This window comes from Haemorhous mexicanus, chromosome 5 (assembly GCF_027477595.1).
Source record: "Haemorhous mexicanus isolate bHaeMex1 chromosome 5, bHaeMex1.pri, whole genome shotgun sequence".
Taxonomy (NCBI): domain Eukaryota; kingdom Metazoa; phylum Chordata; class Aves; order Passeriformes; family Fringillidae; genus Haemorhous; species Haemorhous mexicanus.
The window spans coordinates 8,659,958-8,678,178 of record NC_082345.1 but is presented as its reverse complement, the minus strand read 5'-3'; the positions used below and the strand labels follow the sequence as shown (position 1 = coordinate 8,678,178).

Genomic DNA, 18,221 nt, shown 5'->3' with positions numbered 1-18,221 from the left:
CGGGCAGGGCCGGGCAGCGCCCGCCGTCCTCCGCACCCGCGGGCATCCCTCCGGCACCCTGCGGTGCCAGCCCTCCCCGTGTCCGGCCCGGCATCCCCGGCGTTGCTGAGGGCCGGCAGAGCGCGGCCGGTGTCTCTGCCGGCATCTGCCGGACCCGGGGCGGGCGAGGCGCCATCTTTGATAGCCACGAGCGCCGCCCGGGGAAGATGCCCCGGGGCTCCGGTCACCGGCAGAGAGGGACGGAGGGACAAGCTCGGGAATGCCGGGGATGCGCTGGCTCTCCGATGGCGGCCCGGGAGGTGCTCTTTTAGGCTCGAGTTTGAAGCCTTAGGAGTCAGGGGACTAGTGCAAGAAATATACCTCTTCTCTCTCAAGAAAAAAAACCAACCCCACCCCAAACCCCAAAAACATTTTGACACAGGAAATTCCACTCTTTTATACCAAGAGGGCACATCATTCCCAATTACCATAGAGGAGACTCAGAAGCATTTGTGTTGGAAAAGCCCTCTTTTGAAGCCAGCTGTTAACCCAGCATTAAACGCTGTCCCCAAGCGCCACATCCACATGTCTGAAATCCCTCCCGGGATGGTCACTCCACCACTGCCCGGGGCAGCTCGCTCCAGTGCCTGAGCACCCTTCCATGAAGAAATGGCATCGCTGCACTAAGGGTGCTGCATCCTTTACTTTCACCACTACCAGAGCCCCGTGAAGAGATGGATACTCAAAGGAAAACTGTTAGTTATTTCTTGCAATCTTATTTCCTCCTGTGCCAGGCTGAGGGACGTTGAAACACACACTAATGAAGACCATATTTCTTATATATGGCAGTTTTCTTTATTGATTGCTTGATGTGAAACAATATCAATCTGGATTTTTTTTTCCCCCACACATTACAAAAAAAAAATTAAATTGGCTCAGTCTGCAATCTTTTAAGCACAGCCATATTAATTATGAGAAAAAAAAAAGAAAAAAAAAAAAAAAGAGGAAAAAAAAAAACAAACTGAAAAAACCCTCTAAAAAGTCTACCAAATAGAGCATTTACAAATGCACAAAAACATGCCACTTTGGCTTTATGGGGAAAAAATATTGTTTTCTAGATTAAAAAAAAATCTTTTAACATAAATAAGTTAGTATAATTTCTCAGTGTCTTTACAGAGTTATGTACACAGGTACACTTCAAACTTTTTTTTTATTTTTACATACAGGTACACAGGCAACGTAGAAATACTGTTAAAGATGTAGTATCCCTTTTCCTCTCACACACAAACACTTCAGGAAGTGGGTCAGATCAGAAAAGAACAATATTCCAGATTCAGAGCAAAAACCTTCCAGATTAGGTTAAAAAATAAAATAAAATCAGGCACTGTAATCAGGTGGGATCATTTTACACAACTTTTACAGGCTATCAGTTTTGGTATATGGATTTGGGGGTGTGGGAAGGCGGGGAACTTCTGCTACTACCTAGCGGAATCATCACAGCTCCCACCTCTTCAGTTCAATGCCATAGGAAGAAATTTCACAATAATCTGCTCTGAACACTTACCACGATGAGACATTTAAAAAAATTCTTAAAAAAATTTAAAAAAAAAGAGAAAAAACACTGTAGACCCACTTAAAGGGACAATACATCTTTAAGTAATACAAAACCTACACTGCTTCTCTTCATAGATTTCTTGGCTTGCTAGATTGTGAAAGCAAGTTCCAATCGGTCACCCTCTTCCAGTCCCTCCCCCCTCCCAACAAGTTTTATGTGCTACATAAGGTAAAAACTATATACACAGGTAGTACAATGAAGCAAATAAGGAAACACCTAATTGCACAATGCTACATCCAATGCTTTTAGAGGCAGGTCTTTTAAGAGTGCCTAAAATTTAGTGTTATTGTTTGCTTTTTGTTGCTGCTGTTTTGTTGCTGGTTTGTTTGTTTTGTTTTTTGTTTTTTTTTCAGTGCTTGTACAGGACCTCCATCTCCCGGAGATCGGCGATATGTTTTTTTTTCCTTTCCCACTACAACTTTACATCTTCCTCTCTTCATCGCCGCCCGCCGCATCCGACGAACGAGGACGCGCACATCCTTTGCTCTGCAACGGGAATAATGAAGGAAAAAAAAAAAAGAAAAAAAAAAAAAAAAGAAGACGGGGGAAAGCGATTAGAAAACATCGACAAGAAACGCGATCCGCGGCGCAACCGGTTCAAACCGACACCGCATCCCCGGGGCGGGCGGGCCCAGCCCGGGCGGGGCCCCCGCCGCCCCCCCGCCTCGGGCCGTGCTCCCCGCACCGCTGCCAGCGGCCGCGGCCCCTCCATCCCCCGGCGGAGATCGCGGGGGGACCCCTCCCGTGCCCCCACCCCCAAAAGCGGGAGGGAGTAGCGGCATTCGCAGGGCCGCGCTCGGCCACGGCTCACCCCAGCGGGACTAATTTGTTGCAACTTCTGCTTTACAGCTTAATCTCTCTCTCTCTCTCTCTGCACAATCGCAAATCGTTTTATTGTAAACCTCGCTCCTAACCTCGGCTCCCAAACCGCCAGCGTAATTTTTACCAACTCTCCCCGCCCCAGCCTTCGCCTTAAAACAAAACAACAGAAAGGGGGTAGGGGAGAAGAAAAACAAAAAAAAAAAAAAGGCAAAAAAGGAAGGGGAAAAAAAAAAAAAGCTGCACAACCCAGCCTCTCATTAACCCGCTCCCTTCCCCCTGCCAGCCTCTAAAACCAAACCAAAACAACTGAAACAAAAAAAAAAAGGGGGGGGGGGGGGGGGAACGACAACCCCAAACCAAACAAAAACAAAACAACCTTGCATTGCTCGGATTTTGAGAAAGTGCCCGCATTCCCCTTAAACCCAACTTCTTGACTTATTTTTCCCGCAGTGCGAGGTGGCCGCGACATGCGACGTCAAGGCTGACAGTGGAGGTGAAAAAGCCTCGGGGGCGGGGGACAAGGGAAGCCCCCCGAAATCCGCTGGCATCTGACATGATGCACCAGCCGCGCTTCCAACTCCGTCCCTGCACCCGCACGGTCCTTGGGAAAGGGCCCTCCCTGCCCCCGTGCCCATCCTGCAGGAAGGCAGGGTCAGTCCCACCGCAGCCCCTGCCCCAGCCCCCTGACGCTGCTGAGCCCAGCCTGGGCTTCGCTCCTTGTTTTGTTCTTTTCAAGCCCCGCGCCTCCCACTCCCCACCCTCCAACACACACCCATTGCCGAGCGCTCGGGGAAAGCCACCCTTCCTCGGAGAAAACATCCCTCGGCGAGCCCACAGGGGGCTCGAAGCCCCCTCCCCACCCCCTCAGAGATGCGGGACAGACACTGGGTCACCCCTTCTTTCCCTTACTTGCATCCTAATGCCAGACCCTAAAGGGAACTGACCTAAACGCTTTACGTTTGATGTCTTCCCGGGCTTGATTTCTTGGGTGTTTGCTCCACTGAACTGGCACTGGGGGAGTCTTCTGAAACCTCTTCTTCTGTTGTGTTGGCTCTTTTATTTTGAGGAGAGGAATCTAGGAGGGGAAAATTAAAAACAAGGGGGGCGGGGAAGGAAAGGTATTAAAATATTTTTCTTCCAGATATTTGCTCGATATCCAGGGGATATAGACGGAACCAAGGGGGAATATTCCCAGATCCCCGTGTCTGGTATCGGCGGCGTGAAGCGAGCAGGGGTTGGGGAATTGGGCTACTCCCTAGGTAGGAGACCCAAGTTCCCTCTTTTCGGCTAAAATCCATATTCGTTTTTTGCTGAGCGCTGTGAACCTCCTCCCACCTGGGCAGGAGCCCGGGTCCCCGCAGTGGGGCGGCGAGGGGTCGGGGGATCTGACCCGCGTCTAAGGGCTCTTCCTTGCAAATCATCTACCGGCTCCCACTCTAGGCGGGACCCCCGGGACTGCAAACACTACCCGGGCTTTTTTAGGGGGAAAGGGGCGGGAGGGGTGGCCCGCCGAGCCGGTGCCATGGTGGCAGGGGCGGAGGGGCCGGAGCGCCGGCGCTGACACGAGTGGGACGCGGGGCAAAGCCGTGGGGTACGTTACCATCGGCCGCGGGTCTTTTCCTCTGGGCAGTGCACTGCTCTGCTAAGTCCGTCTGATTTTCTGAAACATCAGTCTTTTGAGCTACACAGTGAGTGTCCTCTGAGATTCCCTGAGAACCGACAAAAACCACGGTTTGGCAATTCCCGTTTACATCCAAGCTCTGGCGGCCGGCGGACTTGCAGACGGCTTTCCGTAGCCGGGGGGGTCTGAAGTAGAAGTCGGGCGAGCTCCCCTTCTCCACGGCTTGCCACTCGTACCTGCCTTCCAGCGGCCTGTGATTCTGGAAATCGAAATTCCACTTCCTCTGGTACGCCTCCCCCATCTCCTGCAGGTGTTTCTTAAATTCCCTGTTGAGCTCTTCGTGGTTCACCGGCCCGAAGAGGTTCCGGCACGCTGACGGCTTCGGGTACTCCGACTGCCTGGCCTCCATGCGCTCCAAGGTAGGGCTCCCATTAGAAATGCGGACGTTTGACATCTCCCCGCACGCTGTGGCTCCAGGCGGAGGTTGTTGTGCTCGCTGCTCTCTCTCCGCGGCCTCCGACGCCTTTTATTTCCCGGCGCCCGGCGGCTCCTCCCGGCGGCTCCGCTCCGCGCCTCCGCTCCGCGCTGCGGCCCCGCCTCGGCTCCGCTCGCCCTCGGCCCGCGGAGAAGGGGCGAGGAGGCGCCCTTGCATAAGCGCCGGCCCGGGGATGAGCCCCGAGAGCCGCCGCTGCCGCCGCCGGGGAGCCCCGGGCGGGTGAGGAGCGGAGCGCGGCGCTGCCCCCGCGGTGCCGGTCCGCCGCCGATGGCGATGGCGCTGATGCCGATGATGCCCCTGCCGATCGCACCGCCGCCGCGTAGTAAAAGCGAGACGGAAAAAAACAAGGGGAGACGAGCCCTTTTCTCTGTTGCCCAATATGGCGATTGAAGGGAGGCTGACGAAGAAGAAAATGATTGACAGGAACGAGTCGATTTAAACAGCGAAGCCGTGTCATTGGTTATAGCGGCGGGCGCCGCCCCGTCGGGCCGGCCCTGCCCTGCCCCGCCGCCGGCTCTAAAGGTGGGACGGTGGGAGCGAAGGGAAAAACGAGAGGGGTGGGACGGCACCCCCGAGCCTGTTCTTCTCATCCCTCTGTAAAGCACGCAAAGCCCGGCGGGGTTTGTGCCACAAAAACACACACCCCATCCCGCTGTTGGCCCGAGCGCCTGAGGAATGCTGACGGCTGGTTTTGAGTCAGGGCTGTGACAGGAGCGTCTCACCGCTCTGCTTTGCCCGGGATGGGCTCTGGCGACACGTCCCCGACCAGGTCCGGGGCTGGAGCAAGCTCGGGGTCAGTGGGCAGGCTGACCACTGACTGGTCGGCTGGGGCATGCCGCGGGGACCAGCGCCCGGACCCGCAGCGCCCTGACCCGCAGCACCCTGAGCCCACTGCCTGCGGAGATGGGCTGGCGGCTCCTAGTGCCAAGACGATCTGGTGCCCTCTCAGCAGAGAAAGGACTAGGTTAAGAAACGTCTCTAAAATAACCTCTGCCGGGATTTCAGATGTCAGCTACTCGGGAAAAGAAAAAAAAAAAAAAATAGGATTGAGGTTTCTTGCTCAAAAGATTAGATGACCAGAGTCACAGCCAGGGGATTTTCTAAGCGACTTCCTCGGACAGTCAGAGCAGGTGTGGTGGACCTGCATAAGCGCCGGCCCGGGGATGAGCCCGGGAATTGTGCACTCCTCTCTGGTCCCCTTTCCTCGAGCCCTTTCCACAGCCATCTTCACTCACCAGACGAGGCAGCCCCCCAATGTGTTGTGTGACACTGTGGGTTCTCTCAGGCACTAAAGGTTATGACATTTCCAGGTGCCCAGATCCAGTGACTCAATCTTTGGAGGGCACTGAAATCTCTTCACACCAATCCATCTGGGCAGGTCTCCTTTGCAAGCAGAGCAACCCTGCCCAAACTTCATGGTGGGAGGGTGAGGGGGATACACAAGTAGCAAGCTGTCTCAGCAAGGCAGGGGTCAATATAATTTGGTTTAACTGGCTGAGATGAGAGTCAGTAGGGTTGGCCTTGAAGACACGGAGATTTTACACACTGGAGAGAGGACACAACCTTCGCACAGTGCTCAAGCCCAGGCCAGCACTTTGCTGGCCATCATCAGACTCAAGGCCTCCAGCTTCTGCTCGCACCGCTTAGCAGAGTAATCTCAGTATCATCAGACCCAAGTTCAAAAATAACTATGTGTACAGGCAAAAAAAACCCAAAAACAAAACAAATGAGATAGTTTAAAAACCACAAGGTTGAAATACATTGTTAGCCATGTTATTTTTATTTGTATGCTAGGGATTTTAGTACTTGGAAGTTGTTTTTCAACTGTTCTCAGAAACTACAAGTTTCAGCAATTCACTTGCAGAAAATTAAAGCTGATATTCACATGCCTGCAGGACCTGAGATGTTTTTTTTTGAAGTTGCAAGTCCATGATAAAACTCAATCAGATGGAAAAAGTGGGCCTGCGTCTGCTGTATTTGCAGGATTTCACCTCCATTTCTCTAGGCTTTTCTGTCTTTGACTTCCATTGCCACCAGCAAGGAAGCTCCATTTCAAGCTTCATTTTCTCTGCCAGGTGTAGGGACACTGAGCTTGTTTTTTTGATCCACAGGAGGAAGTTGTAAGTAAGTGATGTGCAGAAAGTGTCTGAGGATGCCCCGGGCTCATCCTGCTGATGGGGCTTTCCCTGCTGGTAACCTGCTGAGTGTCCCACCCGACTCCTGAGGTGAGGAGTTCCCATTCTCTGCTTGTCTCCCTAATCCACAAGGGAAAGGCAACCCTCTTGTCTGTTGTACCAGAGTATAAACACAAACTAGGAAAAAGAAAAAAAGTGTGGGGAGTGTGGGTTTCCAAATCTGAAAAAGACTCTGTACCCCAGGAGTAAAGCAGCAGCAACACGACCACGATGGCAGTGCAACTGAGAGCACTGATTTATCTGAAGCCTTTGGAAAAGAAAAAAAAAAAAAAAAAAACAAGTTACTGTAGGACAAGAACCTTCTGGGGGATATTTTGTTGTTGTTGTGTTTATACTTCCCTTAGTACAACGGCTTGAGACTGAGTCCCTGGATGCTGTACAAGTATATTGAGCACGAATAATTAAATCCAAAGGGGTGGAAGGAGGGGGGGATGGGGGGGAGGAGAAGAGGGGCGCGAATAATTTAAGCCGCTGATGGGAGCAACGGAGAAAATGAAAGAGGAGTGGTCTGCCCCTCTGTTTATCCCTCTATCCCTTCTCCTGTATCACCCCACCTCGCTCTCAGGGGGACTGGGGAGAGGGAAGGGGAGGGCTGTACCCCCGCAGCCGCGGTAGCTGCGCGTCTTTCCGGGGAGCAGCGCAGCCCCCAACCCGCGCCGCCGGAAACGTTGGGGTCGCGCTGGGACAAATTATCAGGAAAGGGGGTAAAATTAAGGAGAAAAATTTAAAAAAAAAAAAAATCAGAGTGTCTCCCCCGGGGTGGGAGCATCCGCATCCCCGGAGCATCCGCGGCCGTGCTCGGGGATAGGGGCTGGTCCCCGCCGCTCTCTCGGCTCTCTCGGCTCGTCCCCTCTCCTCTTCCCCGCGATCTCGGCAATCCACCTTAAATCGCTGCGGCTGCAGAGGAGAAAAAAAAAAAAAAAAAAAAAAAAAAAAAAGAGAAAAAAAAAAAAAAAAAAAAAAGAGGGCTGTGTCTGCAGCGACCTTGCCATGATCTAAAGTGTTTTGTTTACAGTCAGGCACCCCCGATGGCTGCAGCAAATCGGGACAGAGGCAGGCGCCCGCCCGTAGTAGCAGTGAAGCGTGGAAAAAAAAAATATACAGGAAAAAAATATACTCGAAAGTCGCGGAGTGAAGCTGTGGAAAAGATCAGAGCGCCATCGTCTTGCAAAAGAGGGGCACAGCAGTGGGGCTGCGGGGGAGGCGGTGCGGGTGGGGACGGGGCCAGGGCTGAGCCGCCCCCGCAGAGCCGCAGCCTCCCACAGCCGGCTCTGCCCCGCTCCGGGGCCGGTTCAGCTGGAGATGCGGCCAGTCAAAGCTCGGAGGAGAGGGTTAGAGAAAGAAAGGAAAACAAACAACAACACGAAACCCCAAACCCCAAACAAAACTTGGAAGAGTGAAGCAGGAAGGAGGGAGGAGTGTTTGTAGGGAGGTCTGGGCGAAGAATGTCCTGGCTCCTCTAACAGGCTCTGGACACCCTGTCCCCTCTCTTCCCACTACCCCTCTCCTCGCTCTTCTTTGGGCTTTTCCACTGGCAGAGCTGCTCGCTGTTTTTCTTTCCTCCAGAATCGCTTAGGCAAGCCTTCTGTCTCCTTTTTGGCCACCCTCCTTCCCCAGCACTTTATAAGGCTGCCCAGTGAACCAGCAAAGCCCATCCGAACCGCACGCACAAAGAATCTGGGCTGCTCGGGATTTCATATATTCTCTTGCAAATAAGGGGGAAATTGGGAATCATACCTGAGCTCCTCCACCAAGATGTGTCCTCCAGAGTCGAGGATGAAGAAAGTAGGGATATGGCATGACCCATCAGGAGGTTTGAGGAGGTTTGTTCCTAACCCACCTCTCCAGGTTTTCAGGCCAAGTGCTGATTTCTTCAAGAGATGTGGGATGAGCCTGACATGAGATTTGGGGAGCAGACCCCAAGTATTCACCCTACAATATTCACTTAACAGGAGCCCTTCCCTTCTGGGCAGGTTTAGGGCCCGGTGAGGTTCAGCCAGCAGAGACTGTCAGGAAGGAAAGAGCCACTTCAGTCAAAGGCTCTGGGACATGATCCAGCAGGGCCCAGGAGCAGAGCAATGCCTAGGGGGGCAAGAAGACGCTACCCTCATGTGTAAATGGCATTTGAGACCTTTTGCTCATTTGCTGTAAACTCTAGAGGGAGCCTAAGGACAGAGATCAGCGCCAGGACTTGGCCGGGCTGCTGGCAGCGTCCCCAGTGCCCGGCCGGGCTGTCCCTGGGCAGGTCCCGCTGCCATCCCCGCTGCGGGCTCTGCTCCCGCTCCCCTCTGGGCAGCTGGGCCAGCGGTGCCAGGGCTCCCAGCCCTGCCAGCACCTGCAGCAGCCTTGGGTGGGCTCAGGTGCCAGCACCAGCCCAGGGATTTTGAGTAGTCCTTGTGGGAGTGCTGGCTGCAGGTACAGCTTGGGAGTGTCCTTAATGGGATTTGGGGTGTCCTTAATGGGATTTGTTTTAAAAGGCAGGTGCTGTGTGAGAAATGCCTCTTCTGTGCTATAAACATGGGGCAGGTTACACAGTTAAGTCTGCAGAAGATACAGGTTAAATTACTAGCACTGAAAGTACTCATTCCAAAGAGAGAACTCATTCTCCAAAGAGAGAACTCTCTGCAGCTCTCTGCTTATCACCAGGTTCCCTTGACTTGCTAAAGGAGCAGTCCTTCTGAAATACCCTGATTTTGTCTCAGGGAAGACTCTTCTGGTCTGGCTCAGACAATTTTATTTTTGATTTTCATTTTGTTTGAAGTGCAAAATTGAACTTGCCCCTGAAGGCTGCAAGCTTGAGCTGCCCCTGAAGCACAGGTGAAGACAGAAGTGTCTTACAGCCAGCAGTGATGGATGCACTTTTCTGGGTAACCAACTTCTCCTTTTTCAAACCAGGAACAAGAAAGAGGATGTTAATATACAGTCCCTAAAAATAAATACACACACTTGCACGTGATTATGTTGAGTTATCCCAGCAAACACTACTGTTGTAGAGGTGAGGCCTAAATCAGTAAATTGATTACTTGCTGTGAAGTGATCTAATTTCTCTGAAGAAAACACACCATAAGAAAAAAAGTAATCTTCAGACTAACTCCATGTCTGTAAGACTTCTCCTTTAATGCATCACATAACTCGTGCCACTTTGTTAGAATAGCAAATTTTTAACATAAGAGTCTTAACTAGAGGCTTCTTACAGCAGCTAAAGTTCCTTTCCCTTTCTGTGTTCCTTCCCTTCTGCTCCTCTCTCCCTCCTCTTCCCCTTCTCCTTCCCTTTCCTTCTCCCTCTCCCCCTCTCCCTTTTCAGGGTGTGGAGAGGATTAACCTGCTCTGTGTTTATAAAGTTCTGAGTATCAAAAGCCCAAAGCAAGAGCTGAACACCAGCAATAACCAGGAGCTATTATTGTCACTACGAGATTAAAGAGTTTTCCAGCCCCTTGCTCTGCCACCTATGCCTTTAAGAAAGTTTCCCAACAGAAGAATTATGTGCAGTGGAAATGAGTTGTCCTGTTTTTCTACAAAGCCTGAAGTGAACCTTTCTGGGAAGGGAATGATATTTTGTAGCAATGTTTTCTCAAGTACAATTCTTTAGGTTCCCGAGTGATGACACATTGTACAGCAATGCTCTTGGCACAAGGCGTTCATCTGTGAGAAGGGATGCTGGCCCCATTTCTTACAGCCATTCATTAAATAAAAACACCCTGTGTCATGTGTTATGTCCCTCTGAAATGTAACGTTTTTAGTGCCTGAAATTACATGGTGCCTGGATAATTTTTTTTCCCAGAACACAGCACTAACCTCTAAGTCAGTTACTGAACATTGTTGGAAGAGCTTGTTGTTTTTTGTTAGTGTTGTGTTTTGTCTTCATTTGGTAGGATCCCAACTTCATGCAACAGGCTTTTTCAGAAATACAGAACTATGTAAATGTGGTGCTTACAGCTGACCACAAAGAGGCCACTCACCAAAAAAATACCCCGACGTAAAAACATCTGCATATGTCAGAATTTTAGGCATTCTGGGTGCTGTTTACATGAGAATCTAATCTAGCCCAGTTCCCTTTTTTACTTTTTATTTTCCTTTTTTCTTTCTTTTTTCTTCTTTTTCTTGTTTTTCCTTCTTTTTACTTTTGTCTTTCTTTTTCTTTTTTTTTTTTTTTTTCCTTTCCCCAATGGGCTGTATTAATTGCCTTAGGATCAAGAGGTCTACAAACATCTTCCTTATATAAACAGAGGAACTGGTCTGGCTACTTTCTAAACCCTTTAAGGAAGATGACCCATCTCACATACCAAAATGATGGCATTAAGAAACAGATTACTATCAGGGCTTGGGATCTGAGTTCTGGTTCTGGCTTTCCTTGGCCATGTCATGCACATTGCTGCAACTCTTGGCACCTCCATTTCTTCCCTCACCCTTTTCCTAATCTGTTTAGACTTTTAGCCATTGGAAACGTTCTGTTTGTACAGTACCACATCTTGTTTGTGTTAACCAACCTAGCAAGGCAATTGTACAGCTCTGGGATGCAAAAGCCAGGGCATTAACCTGCAGTAATGGGATGTTATTACAGAGGAAGATGGAAAGTGGATTCTGCAAGCATCTGGCAGTGGGAAAATTGTTTTGAGGTAGGTGACAGGCATTTCAGAGAATCATAGAATCACAAAATGGCTTGAGTTGGAAGGGACCTTAAAGATCAACCAGTTTTCCACCCACCTGCCTTGGGCAGGGCCACCTTCCACTATCCCAGGTCTCTCAGAGCCCTGTGCAACCTGGTCTTGGACACTTCCAGGGGTGGGGCAGCCCCACCTTTTCTGGGCACTCTGTGCCAGGGCCTCACCACCCTCACAGGAAAGAATTTCTTCCTAATACTCAATCTAAATTTGCTCTCTGTCAGTGTGAAGCCATTCCCCCTTGTCCTGTGACTCCAGGCCCTTGTAAAAAGAAGTGCTCCACCACCATCCTTCCAGCCATGCCCACCAGGATGGCCCTGCCAGGGCAAGAGCCTCCTAAGCCCAGTTACCAAGGGGCTGCATCAGTGCTCCTGACCTGTTCATGACTGACCTAAACCAGCCAAGCCTAAAAAAGCAGAGCAAGCTGGCAAGTCAAAAAGCAAACACTCTTTCACTGAAGCCAGTCTATTGCAAAATGCACTGTGGCCATGATTTCAGTGGCTTTTCATGAGAAAGATGGAAAAAGAGAGGCCTTTTATTTACCAGCACTTGTTCTGGGTTTCCCTCATCAGGAGTTAAATGTTTCTCTGAGCAGAAGCCTAATCTGCTGTGAATTTGACTCTCACAAGCTGTTTGGTTTGTTCTGGCTGCTAGCAGCTAAATTGGGACATCTATTCAAAGAGGAGTACCTGAAAGCATCACTTTAAAGGATTTGTCACCTTGTTATCTCTAGTTTGAAAGGCTTTTTGAGAACAACATCCACTCAAGATGTTTGCAATGGACAAAGTTATCATTGCAAATATCACAGTTTATATTTAATAACTGCCTTCAATGACAGCTACAAAACATAGCTAATACTATGAGAGGCCCTGCCAATCCTCCTTTTCTTCTGTTGCCCCCCACCCCAAGCCTGCAAAAAGAGGCGGGAAATCAAAAAAGCAGCAAAAGCTATGGTCTGACTCAAAAATTGTTCCTTGGATCTGTGTAACAAAGTCCTTACAGAAGTTCTATTCCTGGTGGTCTCCAGCACTCTCGAGCCATGGTCAATCTCTCAGAACTCCTTTGCCCTTCAAAACCAATGAAAACTACCAAAAATTAACCCAAGCCCTCATCTGTCCCTGTGGGTGTCTTTTTGAGCCTACAGCACCCTGTTGTTTCAAGGGGGGCTGAAGAACCTGATCACAGCCAGAGCTTCCCAGGCCAGTGGGGAGCCTTTTCTTGCAAGCCTTCAGAGCAAACTGTGAGACCTTGCTAGACCCTGCCTTGGGATTGCCTTGCTCTGGTGTGGTTGGCTTGCTTAGCCCCAGAGCTAGAAACAAACACCCCAACTCGCAGCATGCAGAAGAGCCTGGTCAGCCACCCAACAGGCCACCCAAAGCCTGCTGAGAAGTCAGGGCCAGCTCCTCCAAGGCATTCAGGTGTGTAAGCACCTTTAAATGCTCTAGAGGGTGGTTGGCAAGAAGCCTCCTCAGGGTGCCTGCTGGGAAGGGGGAGGTTGGCATGGCTCTGAGGGTGCAAAGTCGCTTCAGGGATTTCATAATGCTGGGTTTTCAAAAAATTAATATGTTGGGGTTCTTTATAATTTCTTCTGCTCTTCTGAGGCTTCCTCCTTACCCACAGGAACCAGAAGCTCATTCTGCTGTGAAGGAAAGATTCAAGGATTCTGGCAGTAGCATGGCTTCAGAACCATGAGATTAAAGACAATAGCTAATTGACACAGCAGAGCAATGTTAAGTGCTCACACCAGGAGCTGAGGTCCTCTTTGGCTGCACAAGGGAGAAGAGGACCTCAGCTCTGGACATACCATCTGGAGAAATATTTGGGAAGACTTTCCAAAGGTTCAAAGGTGAGGTTACGTTCAAAGCTACTCAAGTCCTGTTTTCAAGAATGACTTTAGCACTAGGGCACCTCGACTTCATTACATTAGTGCAGACCTCCAAGGTAACATTCTCAAAAATAGTTACATCGATATTGTGTGACTACATCATTTTGCTGCCTGTGAAAAATATTTCTATTTAATTGAAGTGATTTTAAGTTGGTCCCACTGCTTCTGTGAATGCTCCTGACAATGTTTTAAAATAGCCATTTGTTTCTTCTTACAAATTGCAGATTTTTGTAAGGGTGATTTAGTGGAATCTCTTGGTGAGAGCAGAAGCATCTTCTGCAGCTTTCTTGTCTCCCTGCTAATTCTTGGTAGATAAAGCTAATGATAATGCTAATAAACTGGTTTTCTTTTGTACATTCAGATATTGGGCCCCTGTAGCTTGGGCCCTGGGGGCGAGTTACTTCTGAGCAATTTTACAGAGTTTGTATTTAATTAATCAGTAATTTGATTCTTTTCCTTTTTGACCTCTACCAAGTGATAACAGCCTATCTTTCAGAAAGTAAAGTATGAGGCTTTCTTTTCTCCAAGTACTGAACTCTAGGCCTGGCAAAGGGCCAGAGCACACAGGGACAATGTTCCACAGTAACATTTTGTACCTCATTAAAAAAAATAACAACAACAACAACAACAGCCGACTCGCACATGAAATAAAATGTCCTTCTTGTCCTTCTCCCTTTGTTTTACAAATATTCATTTATTCATCATACTTCCTGTAAAAATGCCTGCACACATACACATTCACACTGGATTTTTCTGCTGAAGAAATTATGTGTTAAGATGTTTTGTATTATTTTTATGAATTTAGTTTGGCTTACATAAAGCTACTGTGAAAGATCCCTCATCTCAAGGTCTCTATGGCAAGGGATTTCTGGGTGACTGATGTTTGGATTACTTCAGTTTGGGGGTGCTTCTCTTTAAAAAATCCACAGAAACCCTTCTATGTTCTCTCATATTGAGTACCTTAAAGCCAAGAGACTGCTAAGTCACTCTCGAAAATACTGGCCTGGAAGACTTCACCCATCTGTGCAAATATACCACAATCCAATTAAACTGGCAGACTTTGCAATTATTTGCAGATTTCCCCAATCTGGCAGCAGCAAGCAGATACAGCCTGTGTTGCATCAGCGAGTTGTCACAAGCCCTGTGCTCCATGGCCTGACAGAGCTCCCCAAAATCCTGGAGGAGGAGGAGTGGGGTGTCCTGCAGATGGGCACACACCAAAGGGATGGGCTTCAGTACCAAAAGCAACCCCTAGCTGAGCTCCTGGCACCAGAAGGGCAGGGTTAAACATTACAATTTGCTGCACCATCCCCTCCACAACTACAATGTCACAAAGCCAATTTAAGAGGTTTCCATCCTTTGCCACTTACTCTTACTTAACTTTAAGCAAAGCCTTTAAAATTAAACAAATGTAAGAAAATAAATTAACAGAAATAAAAGAGTTGTGCAAGGGAAATAACCCAGATGATTTTGCAGCAACAAAATCAATACAAACTGTTGTACTTTCACCACTGAGGAAAAGGGAGGTCAAAAAGTGGCCTGTTCTGAGGAAGGAAAGAAGATGCTAAACTCAGTAGTAACCACAGGACTACTTCCCCAACCTGTGTCAGCACAGAGCTAATGTTTGTGCTGGCAGAGGGTTAAGGGTTGGAGTAGGGGGAAGGTGAGCTGGATGAATTCTGTGGCAGTGCCCCATCAGAGTGTTTGTAGGGGATGGGATTCCCTCTGCCAGACAGATTAAAAAACTCAAAGGCTCAAAAGTACTTTTAGTACTTTGAGCTCAAAGATACTTTCAATTCAAAGAAGCAGTGTGTTTGTCCCTAACAGCTGATTTAAAACTAATCACATTAGTCCAAGCTTCAGGCTAACTTCTTTAATCTAGGCCTGGACTCTTGTAAAAAGGCCACCAAAACAAAACTTCTTCAAAGTCACATTTTCACCCTGGTTTCACCTTCTCCCTCAGTTGAGTGGATGCTCCTCTTGGCCAAGGTATTAGCTGGGCCTGGGAAGTGCCTCAGGTTAAATCAGTAATAAAGGGTGGGGCTTTGTTTAATATTCAGTGTAGCTGCCAGGTCTGGTTCACAGCACAACCCCACCAAGAGCAGTGTTGGCAGGACCCCCAGGTCAGTAAATGGTAGGCACTCAGTCTTGGCCCCAGGGGCTCAGCCATGGAGGGAATTCCCAGTCCTCAGCTGGTCCCTGCCAGCTGGTTTCCATGCAACATGAGAGGGAGGTCTCCCAAAGGAAATGAGAGGTTTTCACAAGCTGTGAGGTCCCTGGATCCCAGTGCCCCCCACAATGTGAGTGGATGTGTGAGGAGCTGAAGCAGCACTTGGAGCAAGGATCCAAGTAGGTGAGTAGTAGGAAAGGCTGAGGTGGGAAGCTCTGGCCTGAGACCTGCTGCTCTCAAGACCTACTCTAGTCACCACCCATGGCTGCTGCAGGCTCTTCTGGAAGCCATGGAACAGCAAGGAACACTCAGCTCTGCACAAGCCCCAAAACCCACAGGAGGAGGGGATGAGGGAAGTGAAATCTCTTTAAACTGTGGAACCCAGCCTGTGTGGGAGACCCATCTCACCTGGGTGAGTCTGCACCATTTCAGCAGCCTTTCCTCTCAAGATCTGCAGCCATGAAGAACCTCAAACTCCTCCTTTCCAGAAAGGAGGAATCAATTCTTTCAAATCATGGCTATGTCCTCTCCCACAGCACAGAGCTCATCCAGCAGCTCCCATCTCAGATCCCACCTGCACCCCAACCAACAAGCTCTCCCAGGTCATCCAGCCTGGGGCTTCCTGCTTGTCTTTTGGGGTTGTTTCAAGTTCAGGGCCTGAAGCACAGGTCTTTTTAAAATGAATATATATGTTATTAATTCTCTCTGCCTATTTCTTTAGTTCTGATATTTATTTATGTCACGCAAAATGAAAATATTTCACTAGAGGAGAGCTAACAGACTCTAAGATAAGCAGTTCAATAGTCTTCTCTGAACATCCATTTAAAAGTGGATTCAAGTAGCATGAGGTTCTAGCCATGTGGTGTTGGCACCTTCATAGAAATAAGGGAGAAAATGGATGAAAAAGCAGCAAAGTTAAAAGAAATAGTTCCAGAGCATTGTTCTCTACTTGGATAACACAGCTCAGGCTTTTAATCTTGAGGCTGGGATTCATCTCCATTATTGCTGATACATCCCCCTTTCTCCTTATTCCTACAGAGTATCTTGCCAGCCCCTGCATCACTTTCTGGGAAACTGAACTCTTCTGGCAAGCAGATCTCCTAGTTTGTCAGCTTTCTAGTCCATGAGCATTGGCTCATTCTTTCTGGGGCAGTTTGCAGTGGAACATGAAAATCCCAGCTACCACAGAGCTCAGGGCTCGAGTCACCCCATTTTAGCTGTGGAAAATGGGATTCCTCATCTGAACTACTCATTTTCCCACCCAGTGGAGCACCATGAGAACACAAGTCATTCCTCTTCTCTGGGACACCAGCAGGGATAGGTGAATCACCCTCTGGATGTGCCTGTGTCTGTCTGTGGGCTCAGAGGGTACCTGCACGTTGAGTTCAGACTGGATGTGAGCTCCCAGTCAGCCCGATTGAAACGAGTCTTGCCTGTAGTGCTGGCATCTCCCCGAGGTTTCCATTTGCAGCAGCACTGTAACAGATGCTGAGAATACATTAAATGCTTTCCTAATGTCACATTCCCATGTCTGCAATCATGGTAATTGCCTCAGTGGAGTTTTGCAATTGCAAACGAGCAGGAAGCCATCTGCAAAGGAATCTGTCTATTAAGATGTGGCCCCTACTCTGGAAGTGCTTGAAAAGCCCCAGCACATTTCTTGGGCTTAAGATAGAAAATAAAAAAATTAATTAAAAAAAATAAGTCAGATTCCTGCAGCAGTATGGAAAGTATCCAGAATATACTCCAGTGATCCAAGGAATAGACTGACTTTTGCTTTGGGACTGTGCTAATTAAATACTGCTAACTACATCTGAATAGAATTAAGTCTAATTTAAGGCCCTTTCTGAGCTCCAGGGCAATGTAGGCTTGTCCTAAAAAAAGAAATTACCGACTGCTGACAATAGGTGTCAGCAACAGGAGCGGCTGAACCAGGGCTGAATGTGAATTAGCTGCAAGTGTAGACAAGGACAAGCTAAGTTCAGCAGCATTGCTGCAGCCACGATGAGACCTGGCTGGAAGCAGGGATAAACCTGGGAGCAGAGCAGGTAGGAACCAGAGCAGTCAAGGGTGCAGCTGCTCTCATCAGTGTGTGCAGATAATCAGTGCAGATCTAATTCTCTGTGGCATAGATAAGGTTTGTTTTAGCACCACACATGCCAGAAGCACCTTAGGTTCCCATAGGAATTCTTGGGTGGCAGCCAAGGGGAGTGTTTTGCAAGGAGTACTGTGCTCCCTTCCTCTTACTTCTCCCCCCTGCCCTGCAGTCCTCAGGAGTTCCCCCAAGGAGGGATCAGGTGTTTTACTTCTCTTTTCCATGTGTATCCCTATGAAGTCAAGCAGGAAAGGTGTTACAAAGGCCTTGGACAAACCAGAGCACTACTGGCCCCACCAGTCCTTTGCTGGCAGCTCTTTCACTGCCATTTCCTGCTGGCTCCTCCACTGTTTTTCTCATCATGTTTCTTTAGCAACATCCCCTGTCTCTTCTTCTCCCCCCCTTGCTCTTTTGCTTTTAAATATACATTTATGATGGGGGATTTTTCCATGCCCTTTCTCTGTAATTTATCCCATATGTGTATACGACTCTTCCCATAAAAAGCTTTTGCCCAAGTCTGTCTTTGGTTTTCATGTTTTGGCTTTATTTTTAATAATTTTTGCTGTCATGCTCTTTTTCTCCACTGCTTTCAAACCCAGGCCTGTTTAACCCTTCCAGCCTTCCTGACCTCCACAAGCACAAACATCAGTTCTCTCTCCATATGCTGTCATTCCCTCTCCAT

At 48.9% G+C, this 18,221-nt stretch overlaps 1 protein-coding gene and 1 long non-coding RNA gene across 2 annotated transcripts; both read right to left on the bottom strand.

Moving 5' to 3' along the window:
• Window positions 1-811: 811 nt before the first annotated feature.
• On the bottom strand, window positions 812-4,632 carry CDKN1B (cyclin dependent kinase inhibitor 1B). The gene is made up of 3 exons (XM_059845810.1): window positions 4,017-4,632; window positions 3,361-3,491; window positions 812-2,080 (listed from the first exon to the last, which is right to left on the bottom strand). The coding sequence occupies exons 1-2, from the start codon at window positions 4,489-4,491 to the stop codon at window positions 3,370-3,372; spliced, it is 597 nt and encodes a 198-aa protein (XP_059701793.1). The 5' UTR covers window positions 4,492-4,632; the 3' UTR covers window positions 812-2,080; window positions 3,361-3,369.
• A 1,658-nt stretch (window positions 4,633-6,290) lies between these two features.
• On the bottom strand, window positions 6,291-8,857 carry LOC132327070 (uncharacterized). The gene is made up of 2 exons (XR_009486437.1): window positions 8,466-8,857; window positions 6,291-6,975 (listed from the first exon to the last, which is right to left on the bottom strand). It is a non-coding gene; the product is annotated as an uncharacterized LOC132327070 (long non-coding RNA).
• Between the last annotated feature and the right edge of the window lie 9,364 nt (window positions 8,858-18,221).

What these genes read in the sequence shown, in the direction of transcription:
- CDKN1B (XM_059845810.1), bottom strand. Translation starts at nt 4,491, where the DNA reads ATGTCAAACGTCCGCATTTCTAATGGGAGCCCTACCTTGGAGCGCATG. An exon ending in GAAAAGACCCGCGGCCGATG is followed by an intron (nt 3,492 to 4,016) that starts GTAACGTACCCC and finishes TTCCCCTCCTAG; the next exon opens with ATTCCTCTCCTCAAAATAAA.